Source organism: Dreissena polymorpha, chromosome 16 (genome assembly GCF_020536995.1).
Source record: "Dreissena polymorpha isolate Duluth1 chromosome 16, UMN_Dpol_1.0, whole genome shotgun sequence".
In the NCBI taxonomy this organism is placed as follows: Eukaryota; Metazoa; Mollusca; class Bivalvia; order Myida; family Dreissenidae; genus Dreissena; species Dreissena polymorpha.
Genome location: NC_068370.1, coordinates 46,702,428 through 46,729,269, shown reverse-complemented (window position 1 = coordinate 46,729,269; position 26,842 = coordinate 46,702,428). Strand labels below are relative to the sequence as shown.

The 26,842-nt window shown below is 32.3% G+C and overlaps 1 protein-coding gene across 7 annotated transcripts in view; it reads left to right on the top strand.

Moving 5' to 3' along the window:
• Positions 1-26,842, top strand: part of LOC127862678 (uncharacterized) — an 89,653-nt gene that overhangs the window by 6,466 nt on the left and 56,345 nt on the right. For 4 of the 7 annotated variants that reach the window (XM_052401920.1, XM_052401918.1, XM_052401915.1 and 1 more), the window contains exons 2-6: positions 5,739-6,503; positions 10,773-10,805; positions 13,755-13,931; positions 18,755-18,886; positions 23,826-23,943. In XM_052401920.1, the coding sequence (XP_052257880.1) occupies positions 6,294-6,503; positions 10,773-10,805; positions 13,755-13,931; positions 18,755-18,886; positions 23,826-23,943 (670 nt within the window). In that variant the 5' untranslated portion in view covers positions 5,739-6,293. The remainder of the gene's footprint in view (positions 1-5,738; positions 6,504-10,772; positions 10,806-13,754; positions 13,932-18,754; positions 18,887-23,825; positions 23,944-26,842) is intronic. The other 3 variants (XM_052401914.1, XM_052401916.1, XM_052401917.1) reach the window with 3 other exon arrangements.

The following is a 26,842-nucleotide window of genomic DNA, read 5'->3' as shown; positions in this document are numbered from 1 at the left end:
AACAAACCCAATTTCTACTTGGCTGAAACCACTTCCATTTCATGGCGCTCTTCCATAGATAACACGTTATAAAAAGTAAATGTCTGTAAATGAATACTTATTTCATATTGTTTAAACTTTAAACATCTTTACTGCATCTGTACACACCAACTGCATGCCCAATTTTGGAAATCTGGATGAATTATGGAACTTTCATTTACCCCAGGGGTGCAAATAAACTGGACAAAAGCCAAGCGTGGGGGTGGTTTAAAAAAAAAAACAGTATATTTTTTAAAAAGCACAGAAAGCCTACCTAAAAATTTGCATGTAGTTCAGTGAAATGATGCTGATAAAGAAAATAATACATTAGATTATATTTGGAAAGTTTCCCATTATGGGTGCGCTACCTTAATAATGAAGGATTTATTTGAATGCAGGGCCCTCAATCTATCAAATCACCTCCTGAAAAGTATACTTTTTTACCCTTTTGGGGGGGAAAATTCCCCCTAAAAAAAATAAATATTTTTTTAATTGAAAGATGTGTCTCATCTCATGATTATTATATCTCAATTCTATTTCAATTTAATTTTTTCAAACATACTAAATTATGAAAAATGCAATGAATTTAGTGCAAACATGTACAAATGTAATAATGAGAGAGTAAGTAAAAAAATCCCCCAAAAAGGGAAACGCAGCGAAAATTCACCCTCCTAAGGGCTGCGGACCCCTTCCCCCAAAGTAGTGTGAGGGCGCTGGAATGGAATAGCATTTACGAAATACTATTTTTGAAATGTCCAGAAAATACTTCTGTGTGTAAAATATTTTCCAACCAGTATTTTCTTTAATGACTCCTTCTGGTAAAGTCAACTGCAAACCATGAGAAAGACAAAATAATAATACCGGTTATGAAATCTTATAACTTAAAATTTCAAATTTACATGACCTCATCAGAATTGATCTGATCTTGTTTTTTGTTTAACCAGACAACATACCTTTAATAGAGTTCAGTTTTATTATTTTGATGTTCACAATATTTTAAATATTATAAAAACAATAGGATAATAACTTACTAAAAACCTGTTCTATGAAAACATATGGTGAAATTTGCAATTAAAAAGAAGAAAGATTTGTTTTTTATATATATTACAAGTAAGTTTAAACAACAATATAAAACACTAGTACTGTCAGGCGGGGTTATCATGAAATGATCAAGATGGCAACATCCATGCCGGAACAGTGTTTTTTTCGCCTTTTTGAACTCTTTATTGCTTGTGTTAAATTTTCCAATGCCGCTCGCTTTCCATATCAATGGGGAAGTGATTAGCGTTTAATTCGTATTAAAATTTGCTTTAATTAAATTTTCTTAGAGGGAGCTTAATTGTGTGATCCCGCTTAGAAATTTCATAGTGAGTATAGATTTAAAGCGAATATTTGACTGCATGGTTTAAAAAATCCTGTTTGGAGTTTGTTATGTCAAGAGCGAAGAGTAAATCTGTACTATTTTTAAGTTCGAGAATAATACCTGACCTCAGCAAATTTTATCGGAAATATCCTAGGTCCAAAGTCTTTTGCCTGGATTGCAACTGCACAATTAATTATTGTAATTTGAAAGTTTGGTTCTGTTTTGAATTTCACAGTTATTTCCATCAAAGTAGGGTTAAAACCAATAGCCATTTTGAAATTTAGTCAAGTTTGAAATGTTCATGCCCTGTGATTTGGTAATGTTTTTTATGTTTGCATGTCCATAGTGAATGATAGAATGACTGGAATGTGATTTTACAGGTAGGCGGGCAGCATCAAATATGTGATTTTGGATCATTAACTTAAGTTTGCCTTGACAAATCTTTATGAAAGTTAAGAAATAGCAAGCTGGCATAAAAACCCAGTATGGCACTATATTTGGGGCCACCAGTAGTTGGATATAGATCATAAGAAAATAAGTTCTGCTTTGAAACTTGAGTTTGGATGGAGGTATTGCCCTACAGAACTCGGAAGTTGCATTGGCTCATTAAATCCATCTCAAAAAAGAGGTGGCGTGCTTGATGATTAACGGCCGTGATATAACTAGACTTAAATTCTCATTTAACATCAAGTTTATATAAAAAAAAAGATTAGACAATTTTAATTGAGGCAAAAAATTCACTTACTTATTTTTAGAAGAATTTTTGTGAATATTGCAATAGAAAAAATATCCCTTTTAAGGTTTTAAACCTGTGTTATAATTAATTTTGTGTAATATGGCCTTATATTGTTCATTTTTATCACCCAAACAGTTTTTGATTATGCTTGTAAAACTGCATTATTTTGGTCAACATTTAAATAAGTTACTGGTTTATTTATCCTAACTATTTGAATGCCACTGTTGTGTAGAGGTTAAAAGCTTGCACTTTTACATCTTCGGGTCCCTGGGTCAATTTCTTCAGCGGTTGAACTTTTTTAAAAATAAACTTTGTTTGGTTTTGTAAATATTGTGGACTATTTCAAATATTAGAGCGTTGTTAATAAAAATATTAAATGACATGTATTGCCAAGTAAAAAATTGTCTTTTTAATACTTTATAGATACTATATTTTAAATTCCATCGGGTTAAAATGAGTAATTCCTTTCAGATCTGTGTACATTGTAGGTGACATGAAAACAAAGTGTTTGTTACAATATGGGTTGATTATCACAGATATGACTTAATTGGTTATGACGGGACCATCACTTTCACATATTAAAACATATTTTTTTCACAATTTAACTATTTTATATGGAAACTATGTTATTCTGAATATCCATGCATAGGTGAGTGATATGAACTGAGCAATGTGAACTATTTTGGGCCTGATTGCTTTATAAAGACTATACGTTTCATAAGGTAATGCAACATCTAAAATTTTCAGCTGCAGCATGGTTATAGCATATTAACTCTTTCAGTGCGGGAACCGAATTTTGAAGGCCTTTGCAAACAGTTTGGATCCAGATGAGACGCCACAGAACGTGGCGTCTCATCTGGATCCAAACTGTTTGCTATTCTGATAGTATTCTTTGAAAAAAATCGAAGAAAATGCTAATTTTAGAAATTCAGCAGACAACATTTTAGCAAACGACAAATTTCCCAGCATGCAAAGGGTTAATTTGTCAAATGTGGATGACCTTACAAGTGAAGCTGAAACTTTAAAGTTATGTGTTGAAACTATATTTCTTAGTAGAAGTAATTGTATTCTTTAGTATAGAATTATGCTTCAAGTATGTCTTTAAAAATGAATCATATAACTTCACTTTTACAATACAAAAAAAAAATCAACAATCAAACTTAAATAAAATGAATATAATTATGTTTAAATAAATATGACGTGTACTAACAAAAAGAACAATAATGGATTTGTCTTATTTCTTATAAAAAAGTGAATAAATGCCTAGTAATTAATTTATTGTGTGTGATGATTACACATAAACTCAAATAGACTGATCACGGAAAAGCACGAGTTTAGAAAAACACACTAATCACTGTGGTATAAACAACTCTGGTCTAATTAATCAACCAATGATAGCTTCCTTTAAATAATAACAGTTCAGCGACTTTTTTCCTTCTTTATAAAGTACCGGTAAACGGCACTTTCTCAATTACGAAAAAACTACAAATTTTCCAATTGCTGTCCAAAAAATTCCCAATTTAAGGTAAAAAAATAAAAATAAAAAAAAAAAAGTTTTTTTTGGGGGGGAAATGCAACATTTTGTTAGTTTCCCAATGCAGCTCTATGGTTTGAACCTAGGTAAATATAATATTGACAGCTTGAAAACACTTAGTTATCAATTTTAAAGTATTTGGCGACCAATTTCCCAGTTTGAGGGTTTCACGACTCGATTTTTTCCCAATTTTCAGGCTTTCATGACTCAATTTTTCCCAATTGGACAGGTACGGGTACTTTTCCCAATTGGACAAAAAAAATCGCTTCAGTTGATACGGTGTGTGATTTCGAAAGGATTATAAATGGGTCATGTTTATTTGTACTAGCAGATTAATGTGTTTTTCCAAAAAGTTGCTTTTTCCGGGATACATATATTATAATCAGTAGCAAGTGTTATTGTACCGAGGCTGTTCAAAGTATTAGGGCTTTAATACAATCAATGAAACAATAAAATACTCAATACTGATATGTTGAAACATTACCATATTTTTAACAATAACAATACTGAAAATCAAGAGAATTGTCTATAAATGTCAACGTTTTCAATTAAGGTACCTAAAATTATTGTTATAGGCTGAAATGTATTGCTGTAAATTTTTTATGATTGAAAAACAATACTTGGGCTGCCAAGTTTAGAACTTTAGAAGGGAGCAAAAACTTATTTCATTTTAATTGTCAATACTATAAAAATGTATTAAACATCAAATGTTAATCAGTATCATATTACTAGAGAAACTATTTGCATAATTAAGTTCTAAATAATCAAAGTAATTTCTAATATTGTAGGCACAAATTTTAATTAACATTAATACTCAAAATCAACGAATATTTTGCAAAATATTTTGTGAAATAAAATTAACCCATAAATATTCAGTGTTCCTCATAGCAATAGCCAAAATTATAATGCTAGACGTGGTATGGTAACGTAGATTTAACGACATACAAAATGCGTGTTTTTATTTTTTGTTGCACAATATATTCCAATTAAATTACCCACAATTATATCTATTCATAGGACACAGGAATACTAAAATGCCATATGAATATGTGTTGAATATATGAACCGCTTTCTGAGAAAACTGGGCTTAATGCATGTGCGTAAGGTGTTGTCCCAGATTAGCCTGCGCACTGCGCAGTCAGCACAGGCTTATTAGGGACGACTTTTTCCGCGTTTATGGTATTTTTAGTTTCAAGGAAGTCCCTCCTAGTACCAAAAATCAAATTTAGGCGGAAAGTGTCGTCCCTAATTAGCCTGTGCGGACTGCACAGGCTAATCTGGGATGACACTTAACGCACATGCATTAAGCCCAGTTTTCTCAGAACAAGGCTAATATTGTACGACAAAAAAAACACAAAAAGTGTTTGCTTCTCAGCTAACCTTTGTGCTTGTGTGTGTTGTATGATGAGAAGTTCTATATTTTCAAATGTATACCGGTATGCTTGTGTGCTTATTATTCTGAAGTGAAAGTGTAAAATACAAGACAACGCAAATACAAGCATTTAATTTTTACTGGTACGTTCAAGTATACACACTGCTTCAAGTGTTTGAAGTTAATACAATTCTAAAGTTATCATGTTAAAGCTTTAATTGCTATAATAATGCACTATAGAATGTAGAAGCTCTAACAAAAAATCAGCACATGTTGTTTTAAAGCCCCATTTAACAATTATTAAAAGCAAACTTTGCTGGAACCTTTTTTCAATTGAACATCTCACCAACCAAAATACAGAAAATTGATTCAGAAAACCTCATTTTCTTTAATTAGAATTCCATTTAACCATCAATTGAAGTATTTCTGGTGGACAAGTGATCGATTGTTGTACCAACAAAGTTCATCACTAAGTGAACATTCAAAACCAAAGATATGAGGGTAGATGATATTGACAACTTCTTGAATGGGATCATATTCAATAAAGTTTTTCACTTGCAGGGGGTTGGACCTTACAGATCAATACATGTAGTGAATGAACTATTTTTGAAGTATTTAATAGCTTTCTATAGATTTTTGAAAGCGTATTCAGATGTTTGTTGGAGATTATAAAAGGTGTATATATGGTAATGCTTGTTTGATGTCATGATTTTAGGAACTTGCTCGACCACATTTGGCAACTTGAAGAGGCACGTTTTGATCCGCAGATGTTATCTTGGATACCAATGGATGGGACGATAGCCTAGTTCACACAGTGTTACAAAGCATTTTCTTAATACTTAACAGTCATTGTTGTTTAAATAAGTAACATTAAATGAAAAAAATACATGTACTGATGTGACTAAAGGTGCGTTGTTAACCGTTACCTGATATTAAAAGTAGAAGATAGAGAAGATAAATTTGATTAACAGAAAGTACAAGCAGTGAAAAATCAATATGAGATTGAACTATGAAGATCATGAAAGGAAAAAATTTGAATTACTAACTAATTAAAAGAAGATGTGAGAAAAATAGAGTGATTAACTGAGAATTAGATAAGTCTGTGTCAGGCATAAAATACATACATCCATAAGGGACATTCTAGAAAAGTCTGAGCTAATGTTTGAATGGTTTAATGGTTTAAAGAAGCCAATAAAAAATGATTTATAGATAATCATAGTTTATTTACTGCCAAAAAACAGTAACAAAATCTTTTTTGAAAATAAGATAAATGTATCAAGCGGATGTCCTTGTAAACTCTCCAAGAATGGCTTCGGGATACAAATGTCGGGAGTGTCACATGAACTTTCAGTCGCAACATCTTCTTACTAAACATAAGCAGAAGTTCTGCGTGGGGAGCACCGCCGACCCAGACGACCTTCAGCTGCGCCGAGGACTCTGGTCTGAATCTCCAAGAAGGATTATCTCCCCCGAGGACAGGGTAAGGTGTTTGAATTTGAAATATCATGTAGTCATTAATTATTCTTTGGTGAACAGTTTTTTGTGTAATTTTTATAAGATTTTGTAATTATTAACATAATATCTTAAATCATGTGTTTTAATGTTTTTTTTGTAAATAAATGATACAAAATAGTCTTGTTTTACAAAACGTTTTTGTTGTGTTTTATTTACATTCATTTTTAACAAATTGTTTGACGTTTTGTTCATTTATATATTTTTTTTACTTAAATACATTAAAATCTTAATTATGGCATAAGTGTCCTGAACTGTGTAAACAGTGTTGTTTCATTCAAAATCGGGTCCAGTAACCGGACCCATTCCCATGGAAAAAAGTATATATTTTTCCCAAATGGGAGCTAAAAATTCCCAATGGAAGGTTTCCAAAAATTTTTTTTTTTTTTTTTTTTTCGATCTCAATATTTTGTTCGTCTCCCATCCATTTAAGTTCAACCTTAGTAAATATAATACTGGACACACTTATTTTCTCAATTTTGAAGTATTTTTTAGCAAAACAACAAAAACACAAATTTCCCAATTTAAGTCAAAACGCAGCGAATTTTCCCAATCCAAAGGAACCCGGACCCATTCCCAATAAAAACGGTAAAAAAACAACATTAGTACTAAATTTATCTTGATTATTGTTATGATAAAAATGAACCAGTTCCTTAAATCTAGATCTTGTATTCAACTAGTTAAAGATGGTCAATTTATTTTTGGATATCCAATACTTTATTTGAAGTACCTGTGTGGTCTGCTAATTGATTCATAAATTGACCAATATTGAGTGCTCTCTTCAGATTTAGTAATCTGGACCAATGTTCCAATGTTTTATTTCTTTTAAAACTTAAATTTGATAAGTGAAAAATAAATATTTGTTGAAAATAGAAACTAATAGGGTGGATATTAATAATATTATATATAAATTACAACCAAGAACCCATTCAAGTATACCAAACAGTATCAATTTAAAACTTTATTAAAAATTCTTTTTAACAAAATAGATGTTTTGAGACTGTTTTGATTTTTTTTGTGTGCCATAATTATTTCTGAATGATTTTTGTTAAACCAACTTGAAAGACCAACTTTGTTTGATTGAGCACTTATTGCAATAGCAGTGATGGTCTAGCTTCAGATGTCCCTTAAACATATTATTAAACTGTTGGGATTGATTGATAAAGGTGACGCTAAGCCACTGTATGTCGTAGCAACCATTACAGTCGCAAACAATTTGATTTCACACAACTTATATGAAGATAAACATCAGTTTAGGTTTGATGTTTGTCTCCGTATTGACAGCTGAGATCATTGGGTTCAGAATTATCAGCTTATAAAAATGCCCTTTAAGTAAAATAAATTATCGTAAAGGTTCATATTAAGGAACACCCAGGTTGTTTTTGTTGGACAAAGGAAGACAGCTTTCAACTAAAACTTGACTAAAATGATTGATTACAGTTTATGTAGCATTTATGATTTAATTATTTCCAAAGCTTTCTATTTGCTGTTACAGTCAGATTATCTATTAAAGATTTTAGTTAAAAAATAAAAACAAGAACAAAGTAAAGCATCATCATATCTATATAATGATATACAATATATCAACAACAACAGTTAGAAAATAACTATAACTTTGTAACAACAATAACAACGTTTTATTGTATAACCTCCCACAATTAAAGCAATCTAATAATAATGTTAATTATAAGTAATGACATGTAGTTAACACAAAATTCTAATGTCTGTAACTTGTTAAATGTTTAAAAGTTAGTTTTTGCCATCTTTGAAAATTAACTTTAAATAAGACTAACTCAAGTACATAATTGTACACGTTAAAAAAATCAATAATTTTGTGGTCCCTCAGAAAAAGGTATGTATGGTGTGAATTTCATAATTATAGGAATAACATTAATACAAATTGTTTGCCTGCTATTCAATATATGGATGATGGCCTAAACACATATTATCTAGTTATAAAGCAATAGAAAAATACGAAATTAATTTTATTGTCATCATCTGTTTATATAGCTTAGATGACAAGCTTTGAATCTTAACCCAATAAGACATCCTTAAGCAATATAAATTGAAATTTCATGACAAAATTGAAATTTTATTGTGGCGAATATACCTTCTGTTCGATATATATGGTCTATGCATTATTTGAAGTTTATTTGATGTATTGATTTCTGTAAGCATGGAAAGGTTTGCATTTAAGGTGAAATTGGCAATAGACGACTATTAAAAAACGAAATGTACTAAATAAATATGCATGCGTTCAACTGATTGGTGGGTTTTGATTTATCTCCATTGAAAGTATTAAGTAAACAGCAAGGGTTGCAATGTAAGGTGTTGCTGAAGGGTTGGAAGTAATATGAATGTCATGTTTGCATTAGATATGTTCTAGTAATTACAAGCTCATTTTGCAATAAATATCATTGGGTGCTGATGAGATCATAGCAAAATTTCAAATGTGAACCTCTTGCTATGCCACTTATTGTAACCCTTTACGACTAAGATACATGTTCATATTTTGACACACTTGTAGTCCCTTAGGAAGTTAAATTCAATTAAAGATTTTTTTTACTGGTACCTAAGATTCAAGTTTTTAAGGCTTCATCTCCAACCCTCAGATACTGGTGAGCAGCAAACAGTATAAAAGCTGATCAGACTGCGACTAACTCGTAATTTTAAGCTGTTCTGGTTTTATGCTGCTTGCACAAAGCCATTTTTACTTTGCTTCTGAGACGGAAAGGGTTAAGCACTGATGTTATTTTTAGGGCGCAAAGAAACCAGGGAAAATTAATGCTAAACAACAGGATTATTCTCCAATATTAATACCCACAAACAAATCCCCAGCAAGTGGTCGTTCATCGACTAAGCGGGACAATTTTTTCCCAACACCTGACATTGACCTAAAAACGCCTCCCGTATTTCTCCGAAATCCTGTCAATGAGACAGGGGCCACAGGCCAAAACTTGCCTGTACAGCCTGGCAAAGATATAAGTGTGGTGGGTTCCAAAATGGCGACCCCTGTGTCCCCTGAGAATATTGAAGAGAAGGTATTTAATTGCACGCAAGCTGCATGGAAAATTGACAAACTTTGCGCACATTAAACAGGTTATGGGTCACTGTATGAAAGGCCAAGCCAAAAAAAAAAAGATTCCTAGAACACTTATCTTAAAATTAAAGTGTAAATTAATTAAATATGCAATCTTAAACTTTAAATGTTAAATTAAAGAGACGTAAGCCTCTCAGTTTAAAACTTAAAATGTTAACCAATATTTGTCCAAGGTATGTGAGCAAATGCATCGCAATATTAAGCAAATTTTATGTTTTTATTGGCCAGTAATCTATATTAAGATATGATTGTTGTGGAGCTTGGTTTGGCCACATAAGTGTCACAGAAAACATCTATCTTCTGAAATTACTAGTATATAAAATACTATAAAATACTAATATAAATATGAATAGAAATAAATATTTCCTTTTTTACTGTACTTAAAGGTTGTCAGAAATAAACAAGTTGTTGGAAAAAGTGCTCTAGTAATTACTTGTCTATAAAATATATGAAAGTGTGAGTTTTTATATCTTTTTATTGTATATACATATAAATCTGTGATTTTTTTTGCTGAAAGTCACCACCAAAATACGGCTGTTTTTCAATGGCAAAAAAAGATTTACAATTTGAAGAAAATGATTTATAAAATTATAAAAAAAAATATCAAGGGCTCCTTTATTATAAGAAGGAACCTGAGGAGCACTTTATAATATAAAATTGTAGTTTAACATTGTATTTTTAGTGATTAACAATGGGAATGAAACAATATTTATTATATTTATGTACCGGTATTCCCCTTTTCCTGGTTTATTATACTATTTTATGCAATCCATAAGCCACAGTCTGTAAAATATAAAACAATAAAAAAATCACTTATAATAAATTATTATAAGTGATTTTTTTATTGTTTTTAAATGTAACTGTTTTGTTAGTATTTGTATATATACTTTTATGTTTGTAAATATATTTTGTTCATTTAATGCTATAAAAATCATAAGGAAAACTCCAGATATTTTTGTTTCATAAGCATATTACAATAAATCTGAGTTATGTTTCAAAAATTGCATTTAAATTTCATACACATGATTTTTCATAAGCATGTACATGCAACAATAATGGACATTAGCTTATGTCTCAATTTCGCCTGTTATGCATTACACTTGCATGGTTTTGTTTGATGTTTGTTTGATGTTTCAGCCATTCTCTGACTCTCTGTTGTTGAACAAAAAGGTGAGGGCATAACGAATTGCAGAACTCTATCTTTGTAAATCATATCTGTTTATGAAAGCTTTTTTATCACAATATGTGTATGAAAACCTGTATGTCAAACTCATTTCTTAACCATTTACACAATGTATACACATTAATACACTCAAAAAAGCATCAAATGTACATTGTACTTGCTATGTATTATATATGAGAAGGGCTCAAGGAATATTGGCTTTAATGCATATGCATTAAGTATCGTCTTACATTAGCCTGTGAAATCTTTATAAGCTTATTGGGGACCTCATTTTCCACTAAGTTGGAACTTTTTGTTTTAATGTTGTCCCTGATTAGCCTGTGCAAACTACTGGATTAAAGGGACATTTTCACAGATTTTGGCATGTATTGAAGTTTGTCATTAAATGTTTGATATTGATAAATGTAAACAGTGGATCTAAAAAGCTCTAGTAAAGAACAAGAATAAAATTAAAGAAAGCAAAAAAAGGAACCCTCAACCGGGCTCGAACTACTGACACTTGGAGTAAAAGTCTATCGCTTAGACCACTCGGCCATCCGGGCTCATAATTATTACTATGACTGTTGTATTTTATACTTTATATAACCAATCATTGTAGTGTCACAAAATAAAACAACAACAACAGAACTCTCCAAATTGTTCAATCGCTTTGCGTTGCAACGCTTTATAATTTTCAGGTTTTTAAATCGTCAAAAGATGCATATAATGGTTATTTTAGAGCATGGTAAATGTTCATTTTAACTGTTTCCTCACAAATATCATAACTACACCGAAAATTTGTGAATCTGAAACCATTTTTTTAAATTTTGTCAATTTTCGAAAGTGTGAAAAGGTCCCTTTAAGCCTAGCATTTCCAGAACAAGGCTCATATTGTTAACCCCCGCCATAGGCAGAGGGATATTGTTTTGGCGTTGTCTTTCCGTCCGTCTGTCTTTCCGTCCGGAGCCATATCTTGGAAGTGCTTTGGCGGATTTCATTGAAACTTGGTATGAGTATATATATGAATAAGAGGATGATGCACTCAAAATGTCATTGTACACCATCTGTTAATAAGGGAGTTATGGCCCTTTGTATCTTGAAAAAATGCTTTTTTGAGTGTCAAATATAACACTTTTGTGTCCAAAAGCATATTGGCGGGGGATATCAATTCAACGAATTTGCTTGTTGTATGTGTATTACAAGAGGGACAAAAATGTTTATAAAACATTTTCCTTTTTCTTGGTCATTATATAGTAGTGTGACCCATTTACATTTTTCATTTTAACAAATAATAACATCTATGTGTGATAATTCATAAACAGATATGATATAAGTCTGACTTTATGACCTGGATGCTAAGAAAAAAAGACAAACTTAAATATAGGCTATTTATATCACAAAATTGTTAGAAAATCTGTGTCAAAAAGCCTCATTCAATTACTTGAAAGTTTTATATATGAATACTGTTTGGCAGTCAGTATGAACAAAACAATTGTTTAGCAAAAAAATACCCTTAAAGATTATTTTAATTTCATGTAAGAATCACAGTTCATGGTAATGGAGACCATTGATTATATTTCGATTGCTGTCTGTCATTCTATTCTTTTCTTTAAAAGTTAAAACATCATTAGATATGGACATTTTTCTCTCCCTTTCCATCCACGGTGCAATTGACCAGAAAACATGTATTAGGTACATCTTGTTTTGGATTAGTAACATGACTAGTCTTTGAGATAATGTTGCTTGAAAGAACGCAAGTCTCAGTCACTGTCTGAAGAAGCTTCCTCAAACTTTACAGATATTATATAAAAATAATTTATTTTCTCCATTTTGACATAACATTCTACTCGGTATGGCATAACCCAGAAACACAATTCCTTTAACTCTTTCAGTGCGGGAACCGAATTTTGAAGGCCTTTGCAAACAGTTTGGATCCAGATGAGACGCCACAAAACGTGGCGTCTCATCTGGATCCAAACTGTTTGCTATTCTGATAATATTCTTTGAAAAAAATCGAAGAAAATGCTAATTTTAGAAATTCAGCAGACGACATTTTAGCAGACAAGAAATTTCCCAGCATGCAAAGGGTTAAAATTATGTACTTTTCTCAGCGCTATGATGCTCACATTTTGTGAAATGACATAATGGTTTTGAGGTCGAGCCTTTGAGATTCTAAGGAAATGTTCAATGTAGCCACTTTAAGTTTAAAAACAAATGGTATATAGCCATATATTACTAAAAGAAATTTTGTATGTTTTATGTGGAGTTGTTATTTTCTTTATTCTTTTTTGTTAATTAACAAAAACGTGAAGTAGAATATAACACAACCAACAATAGTTTTTATGTTTCCAAACAGTGACAGAGAAGTTGCAACTTTCTGTATTCAAGTTTTAGACATTGATTCCTTAACGCTAAATGACTGTCCCTATTATTTTATTTGTCTGATAAATATTTACAAAATCCATAGAAATAGATAGTGTATAATTATTAACTTAAGCATAAAACACATATATTATTAAGTTATTTAAAAAAAATAATATATATTTACTTTACAAAAGCTTATTATTCCAAATGAACAAGTTATTCTGTTCAACGGCAATGCTATCAATTTCTAGAAAATTCATATGTTTTCTCAATTTGTTAAAACTCGTATTTGTAAATATATTATTTCGCAATAACATTAACAAGGAAACAATGTCTAGAAAAACCATGGCCATGGTGTTAGAAGCAATCACTGTGTGGATTGTGCTTAGTGTTGTTTTGCTAGTTTGTTGCTAGAAAACATAAATACAATAATAGTTAACATCAAATTATTTTCAGTTATATCTATTTTAATGCTGAAATTTCATAATGTTAATCATTAAGCATTTTTATTGGTTACCTGTTTTATTTGTTGTGTTTTATTGGTTTTGTGTTTTATTGGTTGCATGTTTTATTGGTTGCATGTTTGAATTAAGCTATATCAGCTTCGCCGCTTAAAAGAGAAGCGTTCACGGGACAGAGATCTGCGAGATCTGGAGGAACGCATTCTCCTAGATGACCTTGAGAACCGTGAAGGTCAAAGGTCACCAAGAAAGTCACGCATCAAAATCCCGCTTTCCAAGTACCCTGAGATTCGCGATTTGCAGTTGGAGGTGTGTGCTGCTAGAGTAGCAATTTCTGCTTTTTAGACACTAGAACACTTGGATATTACATAAATTATATATCTCCTTATAGTTGAACAACTGATTAAGGGCTAATGTTAAACACTGCAGATAATCACTTATTGAACTAACATAGTTATACATATGATAGAGCTACATCATGACAAAATTGATCTAATGCCATATGCGGCCAGTGTAGTTACAGACAAGCCTGGCATCTGCAAATTCTGGTTAGGAGCTATGCTTTGCGCTGGAAAGATCACTAAAATTTGTGTGAAATTAAGTAGACAGGGTAGCTTCTGACTGTAGATATAGTAATGTCACTGCTTGGAAAGCTTTCTCTTTTGTGCTTCACTATTTGTTAATTCAGATTATGACATCATAATGTTTGATAACTGATAAATTTATACTATGTTAAAATATATATTAAGTTTTTTTTTTTATAAGTATTCTTTTAATTAAAGCTTTACACAAATAGCTTTACACAAATTCAATGTTTCATTTTTACTGACAAATGGTTTAATATTTTATTTATATAAGAAGTATAACAAACAGTTAATTTATGGGAAATACTGTGAGTCATCAACAAAATATATTTCTTCTATGGTTTGGTGCCTTTATGAGGCTTTTTCTTGCATCAGGTTTCTCTTGTACCTGTATGCTATTAGGTATTTTTAACCAGGTTTTCCGAAGGAAAAAACTGGTTATTAGATTGGCGAATGCGGGCGGGCTGGCTGGCTGGCTGGCTGGCGGGCTGGCTGGCGGGCTGGCGGGCTGGCGGGCTGGCGGAATAAGCTTGTCCGGGCCATAACTATGTCGTTCATTGTCAGATTTTAAAATCATTTGGCACATTTGTTCACCATCATTGGACGGTGTGTCGCGCGAAATAATTACGTCGATATCTCCAAGGTCAAGGTCACACTTTGAGTCCAAAGGTCAAAAATGGCCATAAATGAGCTTGTCCGAGCCATAACTATGTCGTTCATCGTCAGATTTTAAAATCATTTGGCACATTTGTTCACCATCATTGGACGGTGTGTCGCGCGAAATAATTACGTCGATATCTCCAAGGTCAAGGTCACACTTTGAGTTCAAAGGTCAAAAATGGCCATAAATGAGCTTGTCCTGGCCATAACTATGTCATTCATTGTGAGATTTTAAAATCATTTGGCACATTTGTTCACCATCATGGGACGGTGTGTCCCACGAAAGAATCACGTCAATATCTCCAATGTCAAGGTCGCCACGACTAAAAATAGATTTTAAAAAAAAAAAAAAACTTACAAAGGGGGTTAATTTTTTTTGGTCATTTCAAAAGTTCAGTTTGAGTTTTCTCCCTTTATCAGATTTTTTTTTCACAATGAAAACCTGGTTTTGTGACAATTTTGTCCCTTGTTTTTATATGCAATCTAGAGAAACAGAAAAATGGCATTGCTTACCAACATTCATTAATTCTTGTTTTTATGCCCCCGGTAGGGTGGCATATAGCAGTTGTACTGTCCGTCAGTCAGTCAGTATGTCAGTCTGTCCGTCTGTCCGAAAAAAACACTTTAACGTTGGCAATAAACTTTTGCAATATTGAAGATAGCAACTTGATATTTGGCATGCATGTGTATCTCATGAAGCTGCACATTTTGAGTGGTGGAAGTTCAAGGTCAAGGTCATCCTTCAAGGTATTTTTTTTCAAATATATCAAAGCGGCGCAGTAGGGGGCATTGTGTTTCTGACGAACACATCTCTTGTTGTTCTTCATTTAGTCTTCATCTTATATTTATTTACAATCATGTATGCATGTACTAGAATGGTCTTGTTGCTTGGCACACTGATATGCTTCTACGGTATGAGTGTGTTTATTTTGTGTAAATTTACTAACCAACATAATTATTATTTTATGTTTGTATAAAGGACATTCTATAACTCATGAAACAATCATGGCATGTTTCCATAGCCTCTGTACTAACAGATTTAACAGTACTTAATGTTATTTAAAAATTGCTTTCAAAGATTTTGCATATCTTAGAAAATGTTTTAAAGGTTATCATAACATAATTCCTTAAATCGTAAAATTGTTGGTTTTGTTATGCAAAAGTATGTGTGTTACACGTTTGTCTAGTTATATGTTGTCTCCTAGTATGGGGCATGAAATACCACACTGTATAAACACTTCAATTGATGGATTATCTCCTTAAACACGTGCACGAACAGCTTGATAGAATTAGCTTCGACTGAACGAAATACTATATCTTGCTAAAAACTTCTTTAACTTGTTGTCTGAACATAGCCTGGCACCTCAAGCTTTTAAGGCAAAACGATGTTTGTTTAAACAGTACATATCCAACAATTTTACTATGATAATTGACAAGGGCAGCGTGATAGTGTCAGTGGCTTCAATCTACAAATTGACAATCCAAAGATAGGCATGTCAGTGAAATTAATTTTTACAAAAATACTTCAAGCAGAAGTTCATCAAGATCAAGAGCAGTATATAAGTTCTCCTCTTGTCTGACAATTTGGACACCAAGCATTTTTGCCTATGTCATTCTTTTTTTGTGTTAGCTACGTCTTGAAGATCTAGGGTAAAAAATGAGTGGATTTTGTTGATCCTTGTTTTTTTTTTACTCCATAATTTTCATTTGAAACCTTTCTGTATGTACTATTAAAATACAGGTATCATAGGAAGTTGAAGGTGTAAAACAAGTCGAAAGGTCTCGCTCAATTTGACAAGTGTTACTCAAGTTGAGGGGTGTTCATCAAGTTAAGGGGTGTTAATCATGTTAACGGGTGTAACTCTTTGAGGAAACAATATTAACTGAAACACAAAAGAACGATTTAAGGCAGATGGAGATGTGTTTTACATTCCAAAGGCATGATATTTATTTAATTATGCAGGGATGGGCATTGGGGGATATTTCAATTGGAAAATGAAAATGATATTAAATGATAACTAATATCTTGGTCTGATGATATGTCATTAGATTACCATTTCACGGAACAATCACACTGATGACATGTGTTTATAGAATAGAGAGCACTTGTAGCTTATTGTCACCCATAACAAAACATATTAACAAACACTTACCGGTATGTATCAAATAATACATACAATTTTATCCTTTTGCATTTTTGTAATTTTTACCACTGATGCATAAAATAATTACCCTACTCTTAAATATTTTTTAGGATTTTAACATATATCAAGGGATTTGCATCCATCCATAAACAAACTTCATTTGGTGGGGAATATCAGTTCATCAAATTTGCTTCATTTGTTTCGATTTTTTATTAGAACGCATAAGTATGAATATACAGGACTTTATACATTTATTTGTTTTTAAGACTAAGCTATTTAAAGTATGGTGTGTTTATTAATTCTAATTGTTACTTTGTGCTACTAATGCACCTTAAAGCAAGTATATACGATTTTGTCAAATATTTATGAATTTATATAAAATGTGCAAAAAACTTATAATATATGTATTTCAATATAAAATAAAATAAAAGTTCAGAAGAACATGTGTCAAAAAATGCCAAATAAGCCAGATATTTAATTCTGAAATTGAAAACGGCTGTACAGTCGAATTCGCCAGCATGTATATCATGCATGTACGATGTGAATCTAAACTTAGTTTAACAGTTCATTTTAAATTCCTGCAACGATATATATTCATACGACACATGAACACTAACTCTGGTTCTAATAAAAAGACGAATGCTTCGGTTATTGTAGGAAAATATGTTCGTCAAAATCGGCTCGGGGCGCTAATTTGTCTTTGCTGCATTTTATGAAATTCGTATTTAATGTATAATTTTTCTTGCCTATTTTGTGTTATTGTAACATATTTTATCAATATACACTTTAACACCTTTATTTCGAAGTCGTCGGGACAGTTAAAAAAACTTCGGATTAAAGATAATTCGAAAGAAACATTTGACCAAAGACTTCTTTGATTCTGTAAAAATAAAACGTTGTGGAATTTGCATGGTTCGGTTACACGCTTACTGAAAAGCGTAAACTAGTCAGATAGCAATAGATTTCCACTTGTAACAAACGGAGGAATAAACGATTCTTTTTCTTGTTTCTATTTTTGTCTAATTACACAACATATAAAATCTAACGAATATCACAAATGATCAGACATACATACATATGAATACATTTTCAGAAATGAATTAACATTTTTTTAAAACTAATACGCAATATCTTTCTCAACACCGGCGTTCGCGCAGATAACAAAGGTGTAATTATCGGCTTTTGACGCGCCACGACAAAGGTGTAAAATTATGCTCAGTATTTTGCAGTTTTGACCTCGGATTAATGAACGATAATTATGTGCGAATTAGAGTGTTGGGACTGACTGAATCACTTCGCAGTAACAATTTCTTCGGTTTAACAAAGTTCGGATTAACAATGAAATTTTACATTAAACAAGGAAGAACCAAACACGGGACTGAAAAATACTTCGAAATAACGGTGACTTCGGATTATCGGTGTTCGAAATAACGGTGTTGAAGTGTATCACAATTTAACACATATACAAAAATTGTATAATCTCGCTTTAACAAAAAGGGTTTAATATGTTCATTCGAGTACTTTAAATGAACTTAGTGAATCTGATGTACCATGATTGTTTTTTACAAGTGGCTCATTACATTGCTCAAGCTACCTTGGAATACATTGTATAAAATGAAATTGTACAGCTTTAAAATCATGTCAGAATGATTTTTTTTTTTTTCTTTAAAATTTGCTGCCCTGTTTTATGCAACCACACATAGTTTTATTTAGTGTTTTACAGTAATTGATTTGTTTATTTCAGTACGAGAAACTACGGGAGAAAGAGAATCTGACAGGCAGGAAAACTGTTCCAGCACGACCTGTGTTCAGTAGAAATGATCGGGAAACACCTTATTCACGCAATTCCAACTCCAGCATCAGTATTCACTTGGAGGTAAATTAATGTGATGTTTATTATGTAAATTTGCTCCTAATAAACAGAATAAATCAACAGAGACTCAGATTAGCACAAGCTAAGTCATGCATACAATGGGTGCATAGCTTTCGTAAGCTGATCTTGACCAAGTAGCTGATTTACAGCCTTGTGAAGTTTATATTGAAACTTTCAGAATATCTGTCCCTACATTTTATTGCCCCTGGATGGAATTTGCGGGGGTAAATTGTTTTTGGCCTGTCTGTCTGTCATTCTGTCTGTCTGTCATTCTGTCCCAAAACTTTAACCTTGGTTTAAGTCAAGGTTAAAGTTTTGCAATTTTTTTTTGCATAATTGAAGATAGCAACTTGATATTTTTGCATGTATGTGTATCTCATGGAGCTGCACATTTTGAGTGGTGAAAGGTCATTCTTCAAGGTCAAAGGTAAAAAATATGGCTTTAAAGCTGCGCAATAGGGGGCATTGTGTTTTTGATAATTACAATAATTATTCTCTTGTTTTCTGCTATTTTAAGGATAAAAAATGTGTTTAGTATCCAATGAGCAAACACAAATGAGAGAAAAAAAGGTGACATGCCAATATATATTTCAAAATGTTATTATTTACCACTGCAGTCCAAAGTAATACATACATGCTTTATTTTTTATAATGAAAATAGCTTGCATTAAAAATGTTATTATGGATAAAATAATATTGGCAAAAAAAAGATACCTTAGACATTTTTAACATGTTTTTCTTCACTTAATAAAATCAGTCGGTTTCATTGAAAGAACACTTATGATGCAATATAATTAGTCTAAATGTGTATAAATAATTATGTATATGCCAATTAAAAAGTATATTTCTTTTCTGTTTCAGAAGAAATTATGTAATTTATATAATGTATACTAACATTTGCTCTGGCTTTCTAACCCCTGTAAGTGTCTGCATTTGTATTATATTCTAAATTATGTTAAAGGGCCATGGTTTGATAGGATTATTATGAATTACTGGTACAAATTGTAAAAATGACTGTTTGTAAAAAAACAACATTTGGGCTTTTTTTTCCCATATACAAATTTACATTATGATTGTTTCATTTTTTTTAATATCATTAACCCTTTCAGTGCGGAAACCGAATTTTAAAGGCCTTTGCAAACAGTTTGGATCCAGATGAGACGCCACAGAACATGGTGTCTCATCAGGATCCAAACTGTTTGCTATTCTGATAGTATTCTTTGAAAAAAAATGTAAGAAAATGCTAATTTTAGAAATTCAGCAGACGACATTTTAGCAGACGACAAATTTCCCAGCATGCAAAGGGTTAAAAAGACTCAAAAACTAGTAAAATAAATGTGCATGCAAATTGAAAGAAGAAACAGTCATTTAATAACCTCTTTTAATAGAATTTAGTTACTTGTCAAGAATGTATTTTATTATTGAATACTAATCATATTATTGTTACTACTAACACAATATTGATGTTTTTCTTAAATAACATTTGTTGTGGTTTAGTGTGTTGTTTTTATACTTATTGTATATTTGTATCTTGTAAATGGAGTTATCAAAATTATTTGAGTTCAATTATTTTCAAAGTGTATTTCAATGAAATCAATTGAGTTTTCTTCCTGTATATCTTATTTAACTATAAACGTCGTTTTCTGCATTTTTGTCATCATCAAACAGTGTTCTAAGTTACTAGGCAACAGGTCTGAAAAATGAACATAATATCTAAGTACATGTATTGTAAGATGTCTACATACAGTGAATACATATACAATATTGTCACATAATGACAGTGCCTACATTGCTTTTACATTGATTTATGTACATTTTTTTAAAGCCTTAATACCAATATTTTAGTATTATATAAACATGTCAAAAATGACCATAGACTCTAATTGCAGAAATCTTGATGAAGGTCTCATTCCTTTCTGAAAGAGCTTTATAGACAATAACCCAAAACTTTTTTTTGATTGAACAAAAATACTAAGGTTTAAAAAAAGAAATGCTAATCTAAGGGGCCAAACTCTATTCTTAACATGTATTTATTATAATCTAATATAAGTTTCAACAAAAGGGATTGTTTGTACAAATCTCGCTTACTTGTTATCCAAAATTCAATACAAACTGATTAAATCCACATTTATCTTGCAATAATGCAAAGTTTTTAAGTCACACAGAAAGGTAATTTGCCAAATATAAATTCAAGTGTATGAAAATTCAAAAACGTATTGCTGTACATAATAAAATGACACAAATTGGGTGTTTAATATATTAAATTTTGATGGCCTTGTTTGAAAAAAGACCCCTTCAAATATGTCCTACACAAAGTCATTTAAGAACATTTACCAACTAGTGAAACTTTTGTTTTCCAAAACAATCCTATGATTATGCAATTCATTGCACAAAGTACGTGTCCTGTTACTGTTATAATTATCAGAAATTGTTTATTTATTTGAAAATTATAAGCATGCACATATAGCTCTGTGTATTAAATACATCCCTGGCAACCATTGGCCCATGAAAACATTCAAATAAGGAAGCATGCCTACTAATTGTGATATCACTACATCCATAGAGCTCAAGAAATTAAGCTGTCTGTCAGGAAATGCAGCAATTTATAACGAACTGGCAGTGATTTGGGGCTCATGCAGTGTAGTTTAGATGGAAGCGTTTTGAAAAATGTTTTTTTCGGATAAAGTTGAGCAACATCATTGCCGGGTGGGAAACAAGCACTTTTTGATTTACACCATCCCTGTGAAGGTAAGATTGGTCGTGATACTTGAGTCAACATGCTGACAATGGAATAATTGTTACAATTGGTTGATAATAAAAATTGATGTAAAAATATGCTGAAGAAAATTGGTTTACAAGTATTCTACTATCAAGTTTAAATTTTAAGTGACAAAAAACATCCAACAAATATTGGTATTATAATAATAATCAGGGATCATATTTTCCCGCAACATCAATCGGTCCGGATTTAAATGGGGAAAAAGTATCCGAAAATTTATATCCGAAATCATGACAAATTACGTTAAAATAAATACAAGTTAAATTCCCTTAGGCATTTTTTAAAACGAAACATACGAGTTTTCTCAATTTGTTTTATCATTTGCTATTTCATTGACATTGGTTGTTTCGTGTGCTGTTTTATCTGAATGTTTTTCATCGTTGTCAATATTATTAGTCTGCGTAAGTCTATACCGATGTTTTAAATCGTTGTCGACTCGATAATTGCATACAAACATGCACTGAACCAAACAAATGTCTGTGCGTAGATTTGTTACTGACAATAAAAAAGCCAAATAGTTAAGAAACAATTCGTGTACGTTATTGTTTGTTGTCAAATAACCCACGGCCGATATTTAAGATGCGTAGGGGTTAAATCACGAGTGCGAAGCACGAGTGATTTGAAACCACGCATCTAAACTTCCGGTCGTGGGTTATTCAACAAAAAACAATAAAGAACACGAATTATTTCTATTCTAACACGATTTTTACTTAAGATTTATACAATGTATATTATTAATCTTGTGTACTATTTTATGTGAAGTTCCGCCCATAAAAATAACTTTCGGCTGATCTGTCTATCAGATCCGCAACTTTTATTTATTTATTGCCGAATAAATAGGAAAATGTATCGGCATATTTTGTTTAATTACAGCGCGTGCTTTAAGTGTATAACGTCCGCCCACAATTATTGCAGAATATCCGATTTTCTTCTTTGTTGTTATGAAAGTTTACTGTATCATGCATGAGGATAACGTCGAGGTTTTCATCTCCGAAGTAAATGTCAACGATTTTATCCTGGACGAGTACACATTACGGACCGATTAGTGTACTAGGTATAAGCCAGTGAAATTATCGATTGATATTATCGCGGGGTTATTTACGCATGACTAATACACAACCGGGCGAATCTTCGCTGCTTGGGGTCATATTCTGATACTAGTCGGCTGACGTGCAATAAACTGGTCCTGACCGGTTTATAGACTGCAGATAATGGTTTATCACACCTAATCGAGATAAGAATGTAATAAAGTTGTGCACTGTGTAATCAATTTCATGACATGGGAATTTTAGCAAACAGAATCAGACCAACTGTTTGGGATTTTCAATTGGTCTTTCATGACCTCAATCGGTTTAGGACTGACAAAACCGAAAAAAATATATGCAGTTTTACTTGTTGTATGTATAAATTTTGAAAATTTGTAAGTAAAATAGACTTTAGCATATATAATTGTATCATTAAAATTGATTTTACTAAAAACCTAGTGTCGCATAGTCTGTGGAACACATTAAAGTACATAAGTCTATTTCAATTTTCATTGCGAGTTATTTTTGCTAGATAAACTCTAACACAATGTTTTCCAGTGTCCGTAAAATATTCTGAACAGCAAGATAAATGCAGCAGCCTTACCAGTGATATTTTTACAAATTTTCTCATCTGAGTCCTTGGACATGATAACTTGCAAATCTAAGAGTCCCCAAATTGAAAGAATGAGTCCAATTATTAAACGATATTATTTTTTGAGAAATTTTAATCCATTTTTGGGACTCGCATAATTCGAAACATTGCATCCCCAGAGGTTTTTGTGCGTCCAGGATGCAGGACTCGCAGGTAAAAAAATTACTGCTAACAGCCCCGGACAACAAGTGATTTTGACCTATCTGCTTGGTTGTCTAAAATGTACTGACTTCCCTGCTGAAGTTAATATATTAATATACATTGAAACACTCAAAAGGCAACGTGTGCAATATCGACGGGAACGTGTGCAAAGTCACGTGTCCAAAGGTAACAATGTAATATGACGTTTGCAACGGATGTATATGGACGTTAGCCTTTCATTTACATGAAATTACACAACAATTAATGGGCTGCATGTGCTTACCAAAGACATGGCTAATTAGTGAAACAATACATGGGCAATAACTTGGTGCATTCTCCTTGCAGGATGAGTATCGAAGGAATCCCAACCAGGACCAACAGTTACGGAGCCTGGCTGAGAACCATGGCCGTCAGATGGAGTACCTGCAGTTGCGTAATCGAGATCTCGAGAAACAAAGAGAAGGTAACTCTTGCTGCAGTTTTATTTTATGGCCCTGAGTATTGAAGCCTTGTTCTGGGAAAACTGGGCTAAATGCATGTGCATATACACAGGTTAATCTAGAGAGACACTTTGCGTAAACTGGTTTGTCATTAACCCTTTCAGTGCTAGAACTGAATTTTGAAGGCCTTTGCAAACAGTTTGGATCCAGATGAGACGCCACAGAACGTGGCGTCTCATCAGGATCCAAACTGTTTGCTATTCTTATAGTATTCTTTGGAAAAAATATCGAAGAAAATGTAATTTTAGAAATTCAGCAGACGACATTTTAGCAGACGACAAATTTCCCAGCATGCAAAGGGTTAAGAAGAGACCTCTTTTAAATGAAAAATACCATTAACACGGAAAGTTTTGTCCTTGATTAGTCTGTGTAGACTCCCCAGGCTGATCTTGAACTAATTTGTAAGCACAATATATGGCCGTTTTGCCAGATCAAGGATAATTTTTCTTACCACATCTTGGAAAGTTTTGGAAGTGTCATTTGTACTTGGCGTGATACAGACGTACAGCAGATCACCTTGTCAAAAAATTCCTATAAGTCTTTGTTACCTAAGATATAATAAACATTTTTGAAATATCAATTGATTAAGAAAGTTGTATTTGATACATATTAATTAAAGTTTGTAAATTCTGTTGAACGCAATATACAATCCTTCAAAGAGTACAAAACACTAAAAAAAGAGTCTTTTTAATCTTTTTACACAACATTTCATGATCATTAATAGTTTTTCACACACCCATATAATCACTGCGAAGCATTTTTGATATGCTATGCTGTATATTTATATACATATAAATATTCCATTTTAGTAAACTATTTGCCTACTTTGATTCACTGAAACCATTCGGGTGACATCTTTTAGTCAGAGTAGTGAATGGTTGCTAAGCAAAATAAATTTTTATAAATATTTTTAGCAGACTGTAGCAGCTATTACTTGAGAAAAAATAATATTCTCATCAAATGCATGACCAAACAGCTTAATACTGCCATTTTTTACCATAAACTGACGAAAAAAAACAACAGTGTATGTTGTGAAAAAGGAAGGCTTAATCAAAATGATTAAAAACAAAATCAGATATGGGGCTAAATAGAACTGTGGGTGAAATTAAGAGATTTTTATATTTAAAAAAAATTAAGGTGTGGCAAATTAGTCATCTTACCAATTTGTTGTTGTAACGGCCAACTGTTGTGTACTTTTCGTGTGAATGTTTTTATCCCCACGCTTTTTGAAAAGCGTGGGGATATTGTGGTTATCTCCGCCGTCCGTCTGTCCATCTGTCTGTCCGTCCTGGCCACTATCTCCTCCTACACTATAAGCACTAGAACCTTGAAACTTACACACATGGTAGCTATGAGCATATGTGCGACCCTGCACTATTCGGAATTTTGATCTGACCCCTTGGTCAAAAGTTATGGGGGTTTGGGTGGGGCCAGGTCAGAGATTTTCACTTATTATTTTATGCCCCCGGTATGGTGCATTGGCCATAACTTTTGCAATATTGAAGATAGCAACTTGATGTTTGGCATGAATGTGTATCTCATGGAGCTGCACATTTTGAGTGGCTAAAGGTTAAGGTGAAGGTCATCCTTCAAGGTCAAAGGTAAAAAAAACAAATCCAAGGGAAGTAATAAGCTTTAAAGGATGGTAAGTAAATAACCTGCCAAATGATATAAAAAAAATTAATAAATCAAAACGGTGCATAGAGTTACACAGTAGTGGCGCAGAGATGTATTTAGTATTCAATTGTTTGTGTTAACTCATCTGTGAAATGGTTTAGCTCATCCATCTAATGTTTATACAAGGGATTATAAAATATTGGCGCAAAGGGACACCTGTATTTAACAGAAGAGATAGAATGCAGTCAAGGATAAAAAGCATGAGAAACTCATGGAATAGAGCCTCAAGAATCTATAACAGGGCTGAAACTTTCACTTTGTTCAATTACAATTTTAGACTCATTTCTGAAAATCTGTCAAAATGTTAAAGTGGGAAAAATGTGAGACACAATTTAAAGCAAGATGGACTTTGAACAGGCACATCAAAGACAGACATGAAATTCAACATATTCATTGTTGTGTACAAGATTGCGATAGAAAATTTCTGAGACACTACTATTTAGTCAACCATTTAACCTCAAAACATAACTTTTCCAAAACAGAAGCAAGAAGATTGGCTATAAGAGAGGATGTTCAGCCATCTCATTCGTCATTCCAATTAGGATGACTTGTACATAATTGACTACAGTGAAGTTATTTCATTATTAGATTTGTTAGGAGAGCAGAATGAGGAGGACAAATTAGGGTATAGATTTTCACTCATTTTTTAGGTTATTTTACGTTAACTTCTTCATTTCTACACCGAATTACTTCAAATTTATACTGAACATCTCTTATGACAATACGGTCAATCTCAACTATGCATGGCCCCATAACCAACCCTGGGGCGCCCCTGAGTCAAACATGCGGTGTGGGGATACGCGTCTGCCTCTGCTGCGCAGTTTCTAGTTTTACTATGCTTTCTGATTGATTTAGTGATTCCGGCATTGACAGGTAAAACTACACTGCATTTCATAAGTTGGTTAAGAACTAATGTCTTTTGTGAAGCAAATTGAAATTGAATAACTGTGCATAAAATAAAGTATATTTTTAGTATGTTGTGTTGCATTTGCACTTGTGAATGAGATGATTGATGGCAAAAGGGATTTATTTTGCGTTTGTGTTGTTCTTATTTACAGTGATAAATTCACTGATAATATTGAATTTATATTGGAAGTTTTATTTTTATTTATCTTTAAACACCCATGGATGGACAACTTCATTTTGTTTTATGCACTTAATTAGAGGTGATGGTGGCTAACTGAG